Source organism: Patiria miniata, unplaced genomic scaffold (genome assembly GCF_015706575.1).
Source record: "Patiria miniata isolate m_02_andy unplaced genomic scaffold, ASM1570657v1 HiC_scaffold_24, whole genome shotgun sequence".
Lineage (NCBI taxonomy): Eukaryota > Metazoa > Echinodermata > Asteroidea > Valvatida > Asterinidae > Patiria > Patiria miniata.
In genome coordinates this window covers 11,293,741-11,313,804 of record NW_024037063.1, presented here as the reverse complement: position 1 = coordinate 11,313,804, position 20,064 = coordinate 11,293,741, and the positions used below count along the sequence as shown (strand labels likewise).

Here is a 20,064-nt window from a genome sequence, read left to right as displayed (position 1 = left end):
TGAATGTAAGAGGGCAATTTGCGAACCAGGGTTTAAGGTGATGGTCAACAAACTTGGATATTTTTTTCCGTGGGGGTGTTGTTGCCAGATATGATAGGGCGACCTGGGTTTCCGTCCTTATGAATTTTAGGGAGCAGATAGAATTGTGCCACACGGCAGTTGGATGGCGTTTAGAAAGCCCTTATCTTTTTGTTGATGTCTTCGTTATCATAAGCAACTCTAATAGCATCGGAGACTATTTGATGTGTTTGGGGACGGGGTTGGATGGGAGCTTTTTATAGAAGTTGCGGTCGTCGAGTTGTCGGATTAGCCTCGTTTATATACCCCAAACCCCAAATTGCAAACGAGCAAAACTTCGTGCAGTCTAACCATTGATCCTAAACACCAGGATAAACCACTGTTCTGAGCTCTAGTACAAAATGCACTCAGTGGACTTGCCTTGATTGGTTAGACGCGTGATGACGGAATTAATACCCGTTGGCGCGTAATCGCGAATTTTCCAGATGTGCCATTGTGTTGGGTTTTTGCACGACATCTAAAACGGAAATATTCATAAAACTGTAAGTAAAACTACTTCTTATTCAAGATATAATTTTTCCAAATTATTTTAAAAATAAATACTTCAGGATATAACAGATGGTATTGTGCAGTTTTTGTCGTCATAGATGAAGTATTTACCCGGGAAATAAACGTCAAATTTCGAGGAGAACCCCGTTTATCAACATTTCATTTTTAATTAGGCTTTTATTAAACAGTTTGAGAGAGATAGGCTGCCGAACCGATAAAACAAAAGCAACATTTCATTGTTCATCTTAAAGCTCAAGATATTGTGCTCGGCATTACCATGGTTATGTAGTTATCACTTATCAGAATTCAATAATAAAGACCAAAAACGTTGACTCATGAATATTCAAAAATACGATTCGCTGGCTTGACAGACTTTGAGGCCAGATCGGGCGAAGAGCCTTGCAAATCTGAAAGCCACCGCGTGCAGTGGTCTTTGTTGAAAAGTATATTCTATTCCAACCTCCATGCCACCAGTACAGGCCGTTATCACGCACTAAACCAGGAGTTGGGCCGAGTCGTTAATCCTTGTGTGTAGGATCCGTGGTCTGACCACGTATCTTTTGGGCTCTACCTCTACAGGGTTAACAGTAACAATGGGATTGGGTTTGTTACTTAACATCTTACGTGAACCAAATTTAGTTGGCATGGTAGGGTTAAAACCTACATGCATGATAATGTTAGTGCATAGTTCAGTTGAAAATTGCTGGGAAAGATTGCCCTTATCTGGCCATCGTTAATTTTTCCCTTCAATGACCTATCAGCCATCAGAAAATATGTCCTGAAAAGTCTAACTTAGCAGGGACACATTTTGAATTTTTATGAAAAAACCTTTACAATTTTCAGACCAGCCACATAGGGTTTGTGCACAGGGTGTCGAGTGATGGCCAGATATGGGAATCTTTGCAATTTCTGTGCGTCCTAATCAGTACCCCAAACCAAAAAAAGAATAGGGAAGTAGATTATAGGCAATGCTGGAACTTCCTTTATGCCAGCCTTAGCCTATTTATGGTTGTTGATGATTGTACACCTTTTGTGATTGTGATTCATTTTCTTCATTTTTTGCCAACTGAATATTTCTTCCACAAGTTAAATGTAAATTTGGCGCGGTAGCCTGAACTGTAAGTTTGACCACTTGTTAGGTGTTGGGCTTTAGCCCAAAACCTATTGTTTTTGTCAAAGTTCACTATTTAGGTGTTGGGCTTTAGCCCAAAACCTATTGTTTTTGTAAAAGTTCACTATTTTTTTATTTTTTTTATTCTCCAAGACACAACTCTTCTCCGGAACTGTTAGGAAAACTGGAAACATATATGAACTTCATTTGTCAAAACATGAATGCACAATCCAACGCAGATGGTCTTTTTTACAATTACGTCATCATGACGTCATCATGGGTCACGTGACGTCACTAGGAAGTTAAATAAATTTAATATTTGAAATTTCATACAAAATCAACCTTGAGAGACCGAAACCTGAAATTTGCGGGAATCGACATGGTAATACATGATCTTCATTTTATCCTGTGCGCATAACATCACGTGACCCTTCCTTGCGGTCGAAACCGGAAGTGCCTAATAATTTAAAAGTGGAAAAAGATATAAACTTGCTTTTAAACGATTTAAGTGTCTGCCTGGATTGACCTTTCAAAAAAAATAATTGGCGACGCCATGAAGTGTTGGAGCGCCCTCTAGTGGCAGGTTAAAAAACGTCAAAAACGCATTTTCACTTGATGTCTGTGGGGAATTTTGCGGTAATCGCTTCAAAATTAATGTACATGATGACCATAATGCAGACAACACGTTTTCCTCGAAAAAAAAATTGATTACGTCATCAGACTGGAAGTTACAATAAAAAGACCTTTAAACCTTAAAATATTGCCAGAAAATATACCGTGATAGATATAATCAAGATTTAGCTGTATACAGCACAGTAAATATAGCTCTTGAGGTTTCTGGTAATGACGTCACAATGACGTCATCAACTATCATATTACAAGCAATCAAAGATTTCTAGATTTAATCTTTGAAAAGCAATGTAAAATCAACCGCTACAGATTTGATTTCGATGGCAATCGATACAATTTTGCAGGGTCTTCAGTTTTGGTATTAAGTGCAAAATCACGTGACCCTTCCTTCCTGTCGAAACCGGATAGTACCTTATTATTTGAAATTGGCAGAAGATGCAAACTTGCTTTCAACGATGTGAGTGTCTGCCTAGGCAGTACTGTACAAACATATTACATGTGACGTCATCAAATGTTAGAGCACCCTCTAGCGGCAGTTTAAAAAACGTCGAAAACGTATTATCACTTGATGTATGTGACGAAATTTGCGGTGATCGCTTCAAACCTAACATACATGATGAACTTCATGCAGAAAAGACCTGTGTGCGAAAAAAACATGGATGACGTCATCAGACCGGAAGTTATAAAGAAAAGACTTTCAAACATTAAACAATTGCTAAAAAATCAACCGTGAGAGATATAATCAAGATGTGGCTATATATAGCACAGTAAATATAGCTCTGGAGGTTTCTGGCGATGACGTCACAATGACGTCATCAAGTGTCATATTACAATCAAATAAGTATTTCCATATTTAATCTTTGAAAATCAATATAAAATCAACAGCTCCAGATTTGATTTTGTTTTTTATGGCAATCGATTTTAATTGCAGGGTCTTCATTTTTGGTTTTACGTGCAAAATCACGTGACCCTTCCTTCCGGTCAAAACCAGAAGTGCCTTATTAATTTAAATTGGCAGAAGATGCGAACTTGCTTTCAACGATTCGAGTGTCTGCCTAGGCAGTTCTGTACAAAAATTTAACAGGTGACGTCATCAAATGTTAGAGCGCCCTCTGGCGACATGTTGAAAAGTCAAACATGGATTTAAACATGCATACTTTGAGTTGATGTGTGTGGCAAAGTTTGCGGCAATCCGTGGCCAAACACCGTGTGGTTGCTCCTACAACCTCTAGTGTTTTTTTTTATTCTCCAGGACACAATTCTTCTCCGGAATTGTTTGGAAAAATGGAAACATATATGAACTTCCTTTGTCAATACATGAATGCGCAATCTACTAAAGATGTGCTTTTTTGTAATTACGTCTTTATGACGTCATCGCGGGTCACGTGACCTCACTTTAAAGTTTAATAGATTTAATCTTTGAAATTCCATATAAAATCAACCGTGACAGACCGGAACTTGAATTTTGCGGGAATCGACATGGTAATACATGCTCTTCATTTTATCTTGAGCGCGTAAAATCACGTGACCCTTCCTTCCGGTCGAAACCGGAAGTGCCTAATAATTTGAAAGATATGAACTTGCTTTCAATGATGTTGGGGTCTGCCTGGATTGACCTTTCAAAAAAAAAATGGGTGACGCCATGAAGAGTTGGAGCGCCCTCTAGCGGCAGGTTAAAAAACGTCAAAAACGCATTTTCACTTGATGTCTGTGGCGAAGTTTGCGGTATTCGCTTCAAAATTAATGAAGATGCTGACCTTAATGCAAACAATTTTCAAAATTCTTTTAAAAATACTCAAAACTCTCACAGGTGTTCAAGCTGCACAGAAAAATGATAATCAATATGTCATCTTTAGTTTTCTTTTCAATTTTTGGTGGGTTGACCATTCACTTTTCGAGACATTTTCACCCAAAGAAGACGACCCCTATTTTCCCCAAAGCGGAAAAGTAGCCATCTTGAAAAACGATCCCTCCACAACATGGCAAAATAGCGCCACTGTCGATCCCAATAGCATCCAAAATGCTCAGAATTGGAAGCCCCAAGTCCGGGCCAGAGGTTCATTACCATATCTCTTCAATTCCCCAATTTTACGGCGCTCAGAACTCTCTAATATAGAATATTTTGAGGGTATTACATTTATTCATGAGCTTGGCGGATCGATTTACCGGTGTGCACCCTATAATAGCAGGCAACTTTTAAATTTTAACACAAAACCACATTCAGGACGAGCAGAATATTTCCAAAGTCAATATTTTGAAGGAAAAAGATGAAAGAAAAATATTATCCGAGGTCGATATTAAGCCCAAAAATAGTATTTTTTTGTCCCTGCTCAGCTGTAGAGCGCCCCCAGCGACAATAAATTGAGTTCAGCTACTTTTAAGCTCAAAATGCCCCCCCCCCCTTTTCAACTAGCAATTGTTGTAATCGGGTGATAGCCTACTGCTCCCTTATGATTTGGAAGAATCCGTTACGGAAAAAACCCTTGTTGATACCTTTAAAACACTTTTTTCCCCTCCCCGTAGGTTCCGCTTACTGAAAAGACCACTGCCGCGGCACAGCGCATGCGCGAAACGGCCATCTTTGTTATTCGTTATAGGATGCATACCTGCAAATAAACTCCCATAGACACTAGTGCTAAATGCCCATACTTCAAAATTCTTTAACAAAAAAAATACTCAAAACTCTCACAGGTATTCAAGCTGCACAGAAAAATGATAATCAACATGTCATCTTTAGTTTTCTTTTCAATTTTTGGTGGGTTGACCATTGACTTTTCGAGATATTTTCACCCAAAGAAAACGACCCCTATTATCCCCAAAGCGGAAAAGTAGCCATTTTGAAAAACGATCCCTCCACAACATGGAAAAATAGCGCCACTTTCGAGCCCAATAGCATCCAAAATGTTCAGAATTGGAAGCCCCATTCCGGGCCAGAGGTTCATTACCATATCTCTTCAATTCCCCAATTTTACGGCGCTCAGAACTCTCTTATATAGAATATTTTGAGGGTATATTTTTTTATTCACGATTTACCGGTGTGCACCCGCCTGGAGCCCCAGTGTGCGGTTCACACCCTGGTGTCCCCAATTATCATGTGCGGCCTCCAACACCTGGTACACTGGACCACGAGCCTTATCCTTCACTTGTCTGTAAAGCACACCCCTCCGCTCAACTACTTTAGTCCCCTCTTTCATCCAGCCTACAATACCAGGGGTATTTACACCTGGTCTGGGCGCATCAGGTTGCCACTTGGAGTCCCAAGTTTCCAAAGTTCTCCTAGTTGTTCATCTTCCCTTTGCATTAATGCTAGTTCAGTGTGGGAGAAAGACGGCAGGACTGCTGACGACCGGGGCGCATCAATCCCAGCAGCACAATTTTCATCTGAATTTTCTACAACTTCCTTAGGTTGGATCTCACAAGGGACTGAGGTACAGTCATTTGCCATTTCAGCTATATCTGCAACCTCCACTGGTCGTCGGCTGAGTGCATCTGCACATTTGTTTGTTCTCCCAGACCGGAACTTTATTGTCATGTTAAATGGCGCAAGCTGCGCAACCCAGCGCTGTTCCATGCCCCCCAATTTCGTATTTTGGAGGTGCGAAACAGGGTTGTTGTCTGTAAATACCGTGAAATGAGCACCTAGTAAGTATTCTCGGAATTTCTCGGAGACAGCCCATTTAAGGGCGAGAAGTTCAAGCTTGAAGCATGAAAAATCTGAATAATTCTTCTCGGGCCCTCGCAGACCTCTACTGGCATATGCAATAGGGTGGAGGGCTCCATGGTCATCGGCTTGCAAAAGACAAGCCCCAAGCCCTTGGAGTGAGGCGTCGACCTCGACTATAAACTCCTTATCAAAGTTTGGATAGGCGAGCACAGGGGCTGAGCACATCATCTTCTTCAGCTCACAGAACGCTTTGTTAGCCTCATCAGACCACAAAAACCCAGACGGCAGGTTCCCTACTTTTGTCTCTACATTGGCCGTTAACTTATGCAATGGTTTTGCTATTAAATATGGGACAAAACGCCTGTGGTAGGAGGCAAGCCCGAGAAAAGATCGGAGTTCCCCCAAATTGCTCGGGGTCGGCCAGTCGGTGACTGCTCTATGTTCCGACACCCCTATGTTCCGACAACCTAGATTGTGTTACTCCCGGTTAGGGTTAGGGTTAGGGTTAGGGTTAGGAATAGGAATATGTGCAGTCGGAACATAAGGGTGTCGGAACATAGAGGTGAAACCGGCCAGTCTGCTACTCGCTGTACCTTTTCCGGATCCACCGAGACCCCACTTTCACTGATTATGTGCCCGAGATGTTTCACTTCTCGCCGAAAGAAGAGACATTTCTGGCCCTTCAACCTTAGCCCATGTTCGATAAGTCGATCAAATACAACACCCAACCTCTGTAGATGTTCTTCAAATGTGCTAGAGAAGACAAGAATGTCATCAAGATAAAGTATTAATTTAGACATGTTCATGTCCCCAAATATCAATTTAACTGTTCGTTGAAACGTACTGGGACAGTTGCAGAGTCCCTGTGGCATCCGGTCGAATGAAAACAGCCCCCATGGGACTCGAAAAGCAGTTCTGTCAACAGAGTCTGGGTGCATCATCAATTGGAAGTATTTTGTGCCATATCAAGTGAGGAGAAAAAGCGGGATCCTGCCAATGCCTCCAGCGTTTCTTCAATACGAGGAAGTGGGAAAGCAGATTAACACTCGGTGTATAACAAGTGGATAAATGTAAGAAGTTACTTGAAACAAAAGGTGAAAATGGAGACATGTCCCGGCAAGCGGTTGCTTGAGCTGGGGATGCCATACAAGACAAAACGGACGGACGGACAGCTAGACAAAACATTCAGACAAACAAAACAACACTAAGTCACAACAAAACAACCTTCAACTAACACTAGCCTAAATATGGTACTATAAATAATTTTAAGTATTATACAAAGAGCAGTTGTATAGGTATATTTTAATTTTAGTTTCAAATATGTAAAGTGTATAGTTGAGTTTCTGATGTCATTGAGACGTTTGCTCCAGTTGATTACGCCAGTATATCGAATTGTGTGTTGAAAATGTGTGTCCTGTGTTTTGGAAGATGAATGTTAGTAGAAGTTCGTGTGTTGTAGTTATGGATGTTGAAATTAAATTGAAAAAGAGTGTTTGGAATTGGGCGGGCAGTTGTTTGTTGAAGCATTTGTAAATAAAGATGTTCTGAAGATATACGGCCTGTATTAATGTTTCCAAGGTTGAGTAGTTCGAGTTGTTTGAACAGAGGATCCCGTGTGAGCAATGAAATGAGATTTGGAGACTAAGCAAATGGCTTTTATAGATTGAACAGTTTGTTAATGTGTGTATGAAATGTGTTTTCCCAGACTTTATCACAATAATTTAGGTAGGGGGAAATGACAGAGCAAATCAGGCTGAGTCAAAAAAAGCGAAACCCAAATACCGGGACTATTGTTTTAGTGAAGTTCTGCATGTAGCACTTTTAAAATTTAGGATATAAAAGCCCAATTCATAAGCTATCTGTTAGTAAAAGAATCATTCAAATCACTCATGTACTTTATAAGTTACAGAATTGTAAACACAACCACCGTTTAAAGTTCTGTCCACGGATCACTAGAAAAAGGTGTGCGTTCTTTCAGCGGAACGAAAACAATTCACGCACATCTCTATGTGATTTGTTTTCGTTTTGCTGAAAGGACACTTACCTTCTTGTGATCCGTGGACAGAACTTTGAGACGGTGGTTGTGTTTAAAATTCCGTAACTTGAAAAAGTAAATAAGTGATTTGAATTATAAGTGATTTGAATTATTTTTGTACTAAACGAAACCTTATGAATTGGGCTTTCATATCCTAGATTTTGAAAGTGCTACATGCAGAACTTCACTAAACCAATGGTCCCGACATTTGGGTTTCGTGGGTTTCTTGTTTGACACACCCTGTAGAGTGTACAGAGAATTTTGTTGGAAAAATGTGCTTGAGTCTATGTATACTACCAATGGATTTTGAAATCTTACTAGCAATATCATTGATGTGATGAGTCCAAGTCAACTTGCTGTCAAGTATCACACCAAAGAACTTAGTTTTGTCAACACGTTATTGTTTCGTTTAACAACTGAATAGTAAGATTAGAAATATTGCTTTGAGTTTTCTTTTACTGTGGAAAATCATAAAATTACATTTCTTAATATTTCTTAAAGAGAGAGGTGGTTGGCTTTCAGCCACTCACAAACATTAACCAGATGTGGATTGACATTATCAAATAAAGTAGGGAGGTGCTTATCAGAAAGAAAAAAATGATAGTGTCATCTGCACAAAGAATAAATGAAAGTAAATCAGAAGTAGCTCAAATATCAATGATGCACACAATAAAAAAAACGGGGCTAGGAGTGAGCCCTGGGGGACACCATGAGTAACTGTATTGAAATCAGAAATATAATTATTATCATCTTTTGCTAAATAGAAGGTTGACCAATAAATTGAGTAGCGCAGATTTGGATTGGTTCTCTACATACTGATTAATACTTAATATAGGTTTCCCCGGCCAATTTCGCAAAAATAGCATTGGAATTCATCTGGATAGTGGTCAACTTGAAGCAAAGTAGCACCCTGTCGTCATTCCCGTGGTTCGTATTAGATTTCAGGTGTTCAAATTCGTGTTTAAGTCCGGACATTTTTATGTTTAAAACATCCTAAATTGAAGTTATGTCATTTGGTTTAAGTGATCATTCAGTTTAGCAGTCGGTTTGGTTTAGGGTTATTTGCATGAGATTCTTGTTTTCGTTTTCATTTCCGCGCATTCTTTTTAGCACTTTCTGCATTCAAAATGAAAGTAAACGAAGGTATACGATCTGAGTCTTTTCATTTCTTTCACCTTTTGATTATTACGTCTTCATGTCGTGGTCCATTTTTGTGTTTTTGGCCCCTCCTCTTGTTCCCGTCTGCCAGATCTCGGACCTACAATTGACCTGCAGCAATAGATCTGTTTATGCCAAGATTGTCTGCAGGTTCAAGATAGTCTTGGGCATTGCCATCGAAAGCTTCGATTAAATGACCACTGTCTACATTTGAAATTCTCATGTAACGCCCATGAGCTGGCATGTTGATATTTCTATATATAGTACTTCAATCTAACAGTTTGCATGGTGATCTGAGTAGTGGTAGAGTCTTGTGGGAGGTTTTTATATCTATATTTCCAAATTGTAACAAACACACTCCATCTTCATTCTAACAAACAAAGGAACGACATGGACCTACTTAGTTCAATTACTTTGTTTACTTGTTACATATGCTCGCTTAATGGTGAATTCGAATGACCAAACTTACACAGCTTGAAGCTCCGGCAAATTTGAATGCTCGTTTGTGCAATTTTAATTTGAATGCCCTATTTTTGAAATTGCATGATTAAAATTGAAATCACATGCTTCTCATGTGAAATTGCTTGGTGTTTTTAGGTGAGTGAATGTTGATCTCAACGTGCATACAAATTCGTGCGAAAATGGGTGATTGGTCGCAAATTTGGCCGCCAAATCTGCTAACTTGGCCGGAAAAATCTATATTTAGTTGACACACTGCCGCGTTGACAATAAAGCCTTTGCTCATGGAGCAATAGACAGGGGGTTAGAGATGAAAAGGTTTTGAACATTTTGTGAATAAGAATAGAGGTTTCACCGCAAATACCTTTGTCTAATTTGTTTCGTTGTAATAGGTTGTGGTATAGACATGGCAAATTTTTCCTGAATTAGCTTTTTTTCCCGATACATACCCGTGTATAAAAAAGGTAATCTAAAAACAATGGGCTGATATATAAAAGTAATGAACTTGAAATGTGTCAATGTGTCTCAATCTTAAAGAGCAGTTCTTTAGCTTTTCATTGATACATAAACTGCGTTCAAAAAACACCCGTTTCAATATTGCTTAATTTAAGTGGTGAGTTAAGCCGTCGGATGTACGCACTGTTGCTGCAGACAGTGCGCTAAAAGGGGTATGTTAAAGATGTTAGTGCATAAATGGTTCTTAATAATGTTGAAAATGAGTAATTGATCATTCCATACATTTTGATTATCATCACAAGGCCAAACACCTACCTTTTCCACGTTTGCCTGATTTGGCGGTGAATTGAGTTGTCCACAAAAAGTGCGCAGTCGCAGTGGATTATAATTATGTTGAATGGGGGGATAATGAGGGATAAAGACACCTGGCCTGGCGAGGTGAACCAGATTTTGGTTTTGACCGCTAGATGATGATGATGATGAAGACGCGTTGAAAGTGTTATTAGCGGGATATCATGTTTCATTATTAAATCAATAATTTCAAAGAATGTTTTGTTTACTCATTAAAAAAATAAACACCTAATGCAAAATTGTACTTAAAACAGAGCTTCGGCGTCGGCTTAACTGGGCATGGTTTTGGCTATGCTCATTGCAAGCGATATTTGAGAGATTTGTGCAACTGGATTGCTACTTTGTGATGGAAACAAAATCTTTGGAATGACTAATTATTCATTATATATTACGATGTAATGTAATAAAATTGCGAAAGACGCAATAGCATCGGAAAATAACGCAATATTATTGCGGATTTTTGGGCAAACTACACGATATGCATGTACACGATATGTGTATGCACATGCGGCGTGCTAACCGTGGCAAAACCACGTATGAAACACAGCAAAATTCAATGAAGCTGGCTCGCAATAAGGTGTGGCTGGCAGCAGCGACGACAAGCAGTCAAGTGACCTACCCATGCTTGCTTACTCTCCAAGAAAACTAGCGAAAAATTCAAGGAATGTGTGTCCGAAGCTTTATGCTTTTGCAACACTGCACGGAATAAAAGGTTTTTCGCGCTGCATGCCTATGCAAATTAATTACGCAACTCAGTATGCTATATTCAATGGAAAACATAAGAGGGCGCTCGCAATGCTTCGACAACTTTTGCATCGCTCGTTTATGCTAAAAATATAAGACATCCACAAAGAAATATTTTACAGAAGGGACCTGGCAGCATAATTATAGGAATTTAAGTCTGGCCGGTCACACTTACATGCAGGACAACTATGCCGAGCTGGGCTGGTCAAATTGCAGCAGAAACTATATTCACAACTTCTTAAAGTAGGTATCAATCTTTTTGTTGACATCCCACCAAGAAGCCATCCTTGCCCCGCCCCTCATGAGGCACCACACTCACGAAACTATTTCTTTTGTTTTTAAACTAGACAGACTGTACAAGATGTGATATAAACCGACATGTACCTTTTTTAGCAGGAGATACACTTTTTAAAACTGAACATAGACATTTATTACTGTTATTTCCATCCAATTCTAAGCAAATTAACAATGTTCTGCACTGGACAGGTTACTAATCGTGGTTGTTATTTTTTGTCTTACTTACACATTTTTAAAAACACTTTTGATGGAATTGTATTTTCCTTGTTTTCAGCACAAAAGGGACCTGTCTCGAGGACGAGCCGGGTATTAATCTTCTTCCAGAAACAGAGCAGTGACAATTCCCAAAGTCTATGAGGTTTAACAAAGACATTGACTGGGTTGGGACTTGAACCTGCTATCTACACCCTCGTAATGGTGCTCTACCAATGAGCTATCAGGTTTCTGACAAGATAGTCAGTCAGTGGAGCACTGGTATGGACATCTAAACGTCGTAGGTTCAAATCGCACTTCCATTCAATTTACAGTTCGAGCTCAAGCCTTTAAATGTTTATAAAGTTCAGCCTATAGATTAAGAAACTTCAGCCTTGAAAGTTGTAGCACTTTCTGTGCCACAACCTGTGGTTGGCCCTGTTTTATACCAACCATGGTGTGGCACACTTTGAAAGGTCAACGCTGCAAAAATGGTTCTTATAATGTTTCCAAACATATCATTGGATGTATGAAAATGCAAAATAACCAACAAATGCCATCAAAAACTTGATCAAAATGCCTCTTTCTTACATAATGAGGATGTTAACTATACAATTTTAGCAACCTATGTTGCCAACCACAGCTTAATTTTTTTTTTTTTCAATTTTTTTTTTTTTTCATTTTTTTATCCCGGGGATAACATTTTATCTCATTTATTTTATCATATTTTGAAACCACGCCCACTTGCAGTCAACATGCAAATTGAGGTCAAGGTAAACATTAGTACAGTGTGTATGACTCCACCCCGCTAGTTATTTAAATAATACAGTTGTTTATGACCGGGCGATTAAAGCGTGTGATGTTACTACCCCTGTCAGACGAGCTTATAATCATTCCTGAATCCATGTCTTCTCCCAAGTTTGGGCACAACCATATTTGGAAGTCCAATTGGCTCTCAAATAAGCTCGACCATAAAATTATGTAATGAAAAGAAACAAAACATTCCAGTTACGCTGGACATTGCAGCAAGATGGCAATATACAGTTATACCACCAATTGTCAATCTACTTTGAAGACAGTAGTCTCATCTCCTGATCATTCGAGTTGTCCTCCGAAGAAAAAGCCTCGCGTGGTTCCCGCTTCCTACAAGGTAAATACAAAAGGTACAAGTTTTTAAGAGGAGCTAGACTTACCTTTTGCTTATATTATGTTTGAGATTGAATATTTCTCTTGGCAAAAAGACTTTTAACTTACAATTTTCCAGAGTTATTTCAGTGGACATTAAATATTGAGTGAGGACACTCGTGACTCAAATTTGTACACTGCAGACAAATCTTAAGTCTGTGCCAAATATCAATATTCTTCCGGAAACGCAAAGGATTGTGGACGAGTCAAACTGAAGTGTCGCGTGCGGAAATAAACGCTGTGTCATATGAAAATCATACTCCAATGAAAATCGGTTTCCTTTTATACCCATTGGTTAAACCACGCGTGTACGTGTGCACAACAAGCTCTGGCTGTTGCAAGAATTAGTCTTGCATGATTGCAGGAAAGTCTTGCACTGCTGAAGAAATCGATCAAAACGATCCCCGCCAGAGCTTAAAAATGCGACGCCGAAAAATGCACGATGCCGAAAAATGCGACGCCGGTGGTACATTATGGAACAAAATACTTCTGGTCAATTGTCGGGACAGACAGACAGATCAGACTAACCGACCCGACCACCAAGTATTAATGTAGAAGCTCCTGTCGGAGCTTATTTCATAAAAGAGTCCTAAATTCACACTTCATTGGCTTAAATGACCTTTGTTTGAGGAAGTCATACGTTGTTAGTATCCAATCACGGCGGTCCATTCTGACCTCGTTCTCCATAAATTGTCTCATGAGGGCGCTATCAGCTGCTTTATACCGTCATTATCCGTTCGGCTTGTGCTTGTGGATAAAGGTATGAAAGATTTCAAGTCTGTGTTTATATTGACAAATATGTCCTTTTTACGTTCTCGTGTTTATGTGCAACTTACCCTTTTCCGCATCGAAACTCCCAGATGCCAAAAAGACACGTGATGATCAAAACAGCGAAAGAGGTACAAGCGATGGTCATAATCGAATAGCCGAACCCGTAATACTCTGTGATGACGCCCCCTAGCAACGGGCCCGCCAATGAGCTAATCGGAAAAATCAAAATGTATTTGTGTTAGTTCATTTCTGGTGGTGACTCAAGAGATATGCACCATCTTTAGTATGAAAGAAATTATTGTATTTGTGGCATGATTGACATATTAAAGGGCAATGAAGAAAATGTAACCAAACTATCGTATCAACTCTTCCTTTTCCGCATGTTTGTTAATTTTACTTATACATGTACTACGAGCAGGAGGACCAGAATGCATTCAGTGCACGAACTGTAGGTGGCGCTATTTGGCCAATTTGCAAAGGAAGTACACACTGCGCAAGCGGGCTTTGGCTCAAACTTTCGGCCAAACCGAGGCTGTGTAAGCTTTCACTATTGATTTACACTGGCGACTTTTTCCCTTGTTTGGTAAATCCTCATCAGAAAAAAAGAGAGCATGAGGACCTCGCCTTCAGGCATTCAACAAACAGCGCCACCAACGGTAGCTTATTGGCTCTCTTACCCAAGTGCGGCCGAACTGTTCCAAAGGCCAGATATAACGGCAGTCAAACCTAATCCACTCGGTATGCCATACCACCTGTAGGATTGAGGTTATGAATTGTATTAATCCAATCAATTAAAAACTTCTGTTTTAACAAGTACAATGTGTAACCTCATACAAGTTTTTCTGAGCTATTTGACTTGTTATCCATCCTGGTGATTTTTTTAGCAAAAAACAGCAGCCTATACATGTATAGACTAAACATAAAGTTAGCCAAAAAAAAAGTCTTTCCATAATTATGTCAAAAAATATGAATATCAATTTGGCGTAAATCTGAACGAGTGCATCATTTCTTTAACTAAGTCCAATTTGGTTTCATTGACAGTAAAACGCTGATGGTTGTGGGTTTTTGTTTTTTTTAGAAGAGGAAGATTTCCGTGCTTCAGCACTGTTGCAATAATGCGTTAGTATAAACGTTTATAAGAGTTAAAAACGAACGGTGTAGTAATTGGACATACTCTGAAGAACGTAACATGTCTACAAACGTTGGAGTAGCCAACATGGAAAACGTTGCGGCTGCGATGGGTATGGTAACGCCGGGAAGTGCCCCAGTCCTGTAGGATAAACGTTTCAGGTGTTTAAACGTTTTAGTTTTGCAAATCAAAGGGACAGCCAGAACCTTATTACAGTGATGTACATGTACCAGCATTGTTGCATCATTGTTGACTACACTACAAACATTTAAGTGGAGTTTGCAGTCGTGAGCAAGTTCGAGTAGTTCACCATTTTTGGACTAACGAAAATCAACGCAACGTTCCGCTGAGAGTCCGTTTAGAAAGGATCAAAAACTGTTCCGACTGTTAATTATACAGGAACGTTCGCAAATGTATTAACACGGGCACGTTACTTGCTAATGCACCGGTTCTGGCTTCAATGATCTGGGAATTCTTCCGCGTTTTTGGACTGACGTTTTTTGTTCTTAAAGAGAATATAACGTTTACTTGGTTCAACCTGAACAAACCAAGTTTTTTAATTATTTGCTATAACGCACCAGTTCTGGACGGAACGCTACGTGAGGCGTTTCGGGGCGTTCCTAACATCGACCGATTTTTGAAGAGTAAACTTACACAGGCAAGTGCAAAATCTGCGGTAGCCCTAACAGCAGAAACAGTCCACCGCTGCCGGATGCACCTACTACAATCAGTATTCTAGTGCATTTCTGACGTAAGGAAATCAAAAATGTTAAATTAATAGACACAAAAAGTCAAAGCTTTAATGTTTAGCTTTTTCTTATAATTGTTATTATCAGTTGTGAAGTTATATCCTGCTACAAAATAATCTCGAACATTTTTGTGTGAAATTCGGAGCGATGCACTGTCTTTCCATTCTCATTGAAAGTAACTCCTTAACACACACAAGCCCTGCCGATTAACGTTTGCTCTTACCTTTGCGTCCGCAATGACACCCCAGATCACTGCGAATAAGCCGTAGCCCAAACCCAAGCTAACAAAGAGCAGACTTATCGCCATCACACTAAAATTAAGCTATCAAGAAGAAAGTGTTAATCAAATAAAATGTTTATAGGAAAAAATTATCGTCAAAAAGTACAGACACGTATATACACCAAAGGTGGGCGGAGCTCATCGTCAAAACTCTGAATGGCCCATTGCAACTTTGCCACTTAAACAGACCTCGCATATCTTAATTCCAAAGATGTTTTTTGAAGAAAATGTCATTTGTTTCCATTACCTCGTCCAAAAAAATTGCCAGAGTCGGCTCCAGGGATGCGGTGGCTGCAAAACCAACGAAGTTTGCGAATAAAGCGACCCAGACGGCAGGTATGCTCAGCACTCGTCTCACAGAACCAGACTCCTCAGCCTCCTTCCCTGATCAGAAATGGTAAATGACATTGCACGCAGTCAGCAGGGAACAACCACCTGAATGTGGCGCTCAATTTGGTCTGGTACCCCCATGCATGATTAATGCAAATACAAATTCGGTGCTTTATGTGTTTTTATTTAATCACTGATGTCCGGGGTTAGTATCTGATGCTTACTACAGCTTAACATTGATTGGTCATTTTTTTTCTTCAGCTAATGAGGCCAGGGCGCTGTCTTCCCATTTGAGCGGTAAAAAAACAGACGTGAATTCAAGATTACTTGAGGTAAGTCTACATATAATGATTCGGGAATTGCATCTTCGGCCACGAGTTTGGCCCCATATCGTATCTCATCTTTTATATTTCGTCAGTTGCAGTCCATCTATTGCGGTGTGTGCTTTTGTTCAACAGGGACCCTACACTTGAGTAAACGAAAACCTCAAAGATGGCCTGTGAATGCAATCGCTCTATCAGCCTTTTTTAATATCAACATTTTACTGGTTTTAAAGATTCAAACCTTGATTAGGCATCAAGAAGTAATTGACGACAACGGTCGACAGGACGAGACCACCAAGGACGAAGAAAGGAATTCTAAATCCTGCAACCTGGTAAGGGAAATTAACAAAACAAATGAAAATGTGTTTGTTTGTTGGGGATGTTTGTTGATTCTGTATGCAAACAACAGAGGGCGCCTCACTCCCCTCACCGTATGTTGAGCAAATTAGGACTGTGGGAAGACGTCGTTTTCTTGGTACAATAACAAAATATCACATTTAATAAAAAATTCAAGCACTTTGGCAACTTTACTTCAATCTAAAAATTAGATTAGAAGAAAAGAATGTTCTTGGTGTCATCCAAGGCAAATATAATGTCATGTGCAATTCTTTTTACATGCAGCTTCTTTCAATTGACTGGAAATTATAGGGGTAGGTATTTGCCTCTTCACTATTTTCTTTTTGTACAGAAAACAACTGCACTCATTGCGTTAACTCATAAACTCCGATTACAATTTTTCCATACTTACGTGATACAGCAAGCCGCCTACCGCTGGTCCTATTGCGAAAGAAAAGCCGACAGTCGTCTCAACCAGACTCTGTTGATTTAAGAAGGAGGCACCAATGGAAAAAAAAGCTCAGTTTACCTGGAGCTAAACAGGTGCTCTGAAGTGTAAACTTGCTTTCAGTGATTTTTGCTTGATTAATCAACTATAAGCATGCGCGGATTGCGTGCGAATGATTTACTCCTATCTTAAAGTCGTCACTTTTCTGCCGGAATAAAAATTTACGTTTGCCCCTTGCAGGACAGAATATTTCAATACACATTCATAAATACCTAAGACAGTTTACCCATTCCTATTGTTCGAGAGCCCGTCACATGGCCGGTTTTAAACGGTTGATAAAGTCCGGCTGGCCTGTCTTAAACACTTTTCCAGTGTCACATGAAATTTGGACTCGTATGAAATCTGGTGCTTTTTACCGTTTTATTGATTCAACGTTCACAATCCTCACGTAGGCATGCGCAATACCACCAGCGAGTCAGTATTTCATAGTACTAAATGAACAATATACTGGCACAGCTGCGTTCTGCGTCACTCGCGCACTACGCGCGACCTGCTCGCCAAACTCCATATAAGGAGGGATTTTTTTTACTACGACTCGCGAGACTTGACATACCATAATACAGTTAGAGGGGTGTCCGAAAAACATGAAGTTAAATTGTTGAACAAAATCGTTGGAAATTTATAATTTTGGACTTGTTTTGACTTTTGGACCGAAAAGTTTTGATTTTTGACCGATGCTGAAAATTACCCTTGCCTTTGGCTCGGGTATAAATTTTCAGTATCCAGAAACGAATCGGTCTTAAACATAGTGTTTAAAACGGTCAGGCACACATTTATTCCCTCAATAAATGCACGCATTATTTCCTTTATTTAGTATGTTGGTCATCTTTCGGGTCATTGTGACCCGGAAAAGTGTCATTTTGACCCGGAAAACATGTCGTCTTTACCCGGAAAAGTATCAGGTAGAAATATGATTGGGATTCCGGGTCAAATCGGACGCGGGACCTTTCATAGTGTGGCTTTGTTCCAGAGCCCTCTCAATCGCTCAACTGTAATATAATTGCCCATGAAAGTAACTTTTTTATACCACAGCCTTGCCAACATCGTCAGGGCATACAGAAGCTACGATGGCCGCTGATGCCGTCAGCACAGCAGCCGAGCCGAGCCCCTCTAAAATGCGAATGGCGAAACTGAACCCAGTGAAGGTAGCGATTGTGGGCATGTCGATAATAAACCTGTGTAATAGCATATAGACAGAAAACGGTTAGTACACCCCCAGTTGTCAATTGTTAAACTGTATCCTAATGGGCCTTATTGAATTGAAAGTGAGGTAAAATCTTTGGAATTTGGGCAGAGAATTGAGAGCAGGAACATTACTAAATAATTCAAGTCTGCTTAAACGAATAATTTACACTTTGTAATTAAATATTCCCTAATGTTTTAAACCAGATTTTGAAAAAAATGAAAGTAAAATAAGGCTGCATAAATAGTCTGGCGCCACGCCATTCAACAGTTAACAATTAATGAAATACATTCAGGGAACACGACACGGTCCATGAAGCAAAAAAAAAAAAGAGAGAACATGAAGAGATTAATGCTCACCCGAACAGAATGTTACATCCTCCCGTGATAAACGAACCGGCGAGAAACGCGAAACGGGCACCAATGATTGGTATCTAAGAAGCAAATACATGTACATGTAATGTTAAAGTCAGTAACTATTACGGTGGATTAGCAAAAGGGGGGAAATGAGCCGGTAGTGGCGCTAACAACCAAATAGCGCCATCTTTTGACGAGTACAGAACAGAGTTTTGTGAAAGAAATGGTCGGTTTTATTTTTGTTCCTATAGACCTTTCTACGCTTGGTTGGCAAACTGCACATTTTGCCAACCACGGGATGCAAAACTATGGAAGGTCCAACACTGCAAAAATGAAGAAGAGTTATTACAGAAAACCAAAATATTATTAGATTGTTGGAAAAACAACATTGTCAACAAAGCTTCAACACAATTCCTACTCATTTTTTTTTTTACTGTGTATTGATGGCGTTATGGGGACTTTTTGGGAAAAAAATATGTTGCCAACCACGGCTTCAATTTATGCGCTTGCGACAGCCCATATAAAATGGCGCCAATGTTTACAAACAAAAGAAATTTAGGTCTATTGAATCCACTGTTACATTCCTCATTCAAAGATGTTGTAGATTAGCACAAGATATTTTGCGTTCCCCTAAATAATGAAAGTCTTATTGAATTCTTAGACCAAACAGGGACTTACCATTTTGCCTATTAGGGGCGATCCTATGCTGTATGACAAGGAAAATACGCTGAACACCATCCCAATAACTGTCTGTGATATTCCCCTTTTCTTTGCCTGTTGCAAAGTGACAGGAAATCTTTTGATATAATGAATCCCTAAAAAGCGGATTTCATCCTTCAATCAACTACATATATCTAAGAAATTTGTGTTATTGAAGCTTGCAGATTTTAACAGCAGTATAGAGGAATAAGCCATATGCGAGTTAAATTTGAATAAAATCTGGTACGCTGACTTGCTCAAGTCAAATGCTTTCCACATTTCACTTTTCTTTCAACCAGACCTTTGAAATAGGAAAAGTAAAAGAAATGCTGCTGCACAATTTTAACGTGTTTTTAAATTGGGTTATGGTCGAGAATAAGCTTTATGTGGCCTCTCTGGACTCCCATATATTTGCACTAGGTTTAGTTGGGCACTATTTGCAGTCATCAGCCGACATTTGAGGCAAAAAAATCAGGTAAGAAAAAAAAAGCCGCGTCGCCGCACCACTTTTGGGGCAAGCTCCATTCCAGAAACCGGAGACTTTTTGGGGG

General features: G+C 39.6%; 1 protein-coding gene across 2 annotated transcripts in view; it reads right to left on the bottom strand.

The window, feature by feature from the left end:
- Positions 1-9,784: 9,784 nt before the first annotated feature.
- LOC119732369 (MFS-type transporter SLC18B1-like) overlaps positions 9,785-20,064 on the bottom strand; it is a 20,130-nt gene continuing 9,850 nt past the window's right edge. For both annotated transcript variants that reach the window (XM_038205825.1, XM_038205824.1), the window contains exons 7-14: positions 16,673-16,760; positions 16,026-16,162; positions 15,722-15,820; positions 15,404-15,495; positions 14,795-14,890; positions 14,298-14,372; positions 13,686-13,829; positions 9,785-12,807 (exon numbers count right to left, since the gene is read on the bottom strand). In XM_038205825.1, the coding sequence (XP_038061753.1) occupies positions 12,729-12,807; positions 13,686-13,829; positions 14,298-14,372; positions 14,795-14,890; positions 15,404-15,495; positions 15,722-15,820; positions 16,026-16,162; positions 16,673-16,760 (810 nt within the window). In that variant the 3' untranslated portion in view covers positions 9,785-12,728. The remainder of the gene's footprint in view (positions 12,808-13,685; positions 13,830-14,297; positions 14,373-14,794; positions 14,891-15,403; positions 15,496-15,721; positions 15,821-16,025; positions 16,163-16,672; positions 16,761-20,064) is intronic.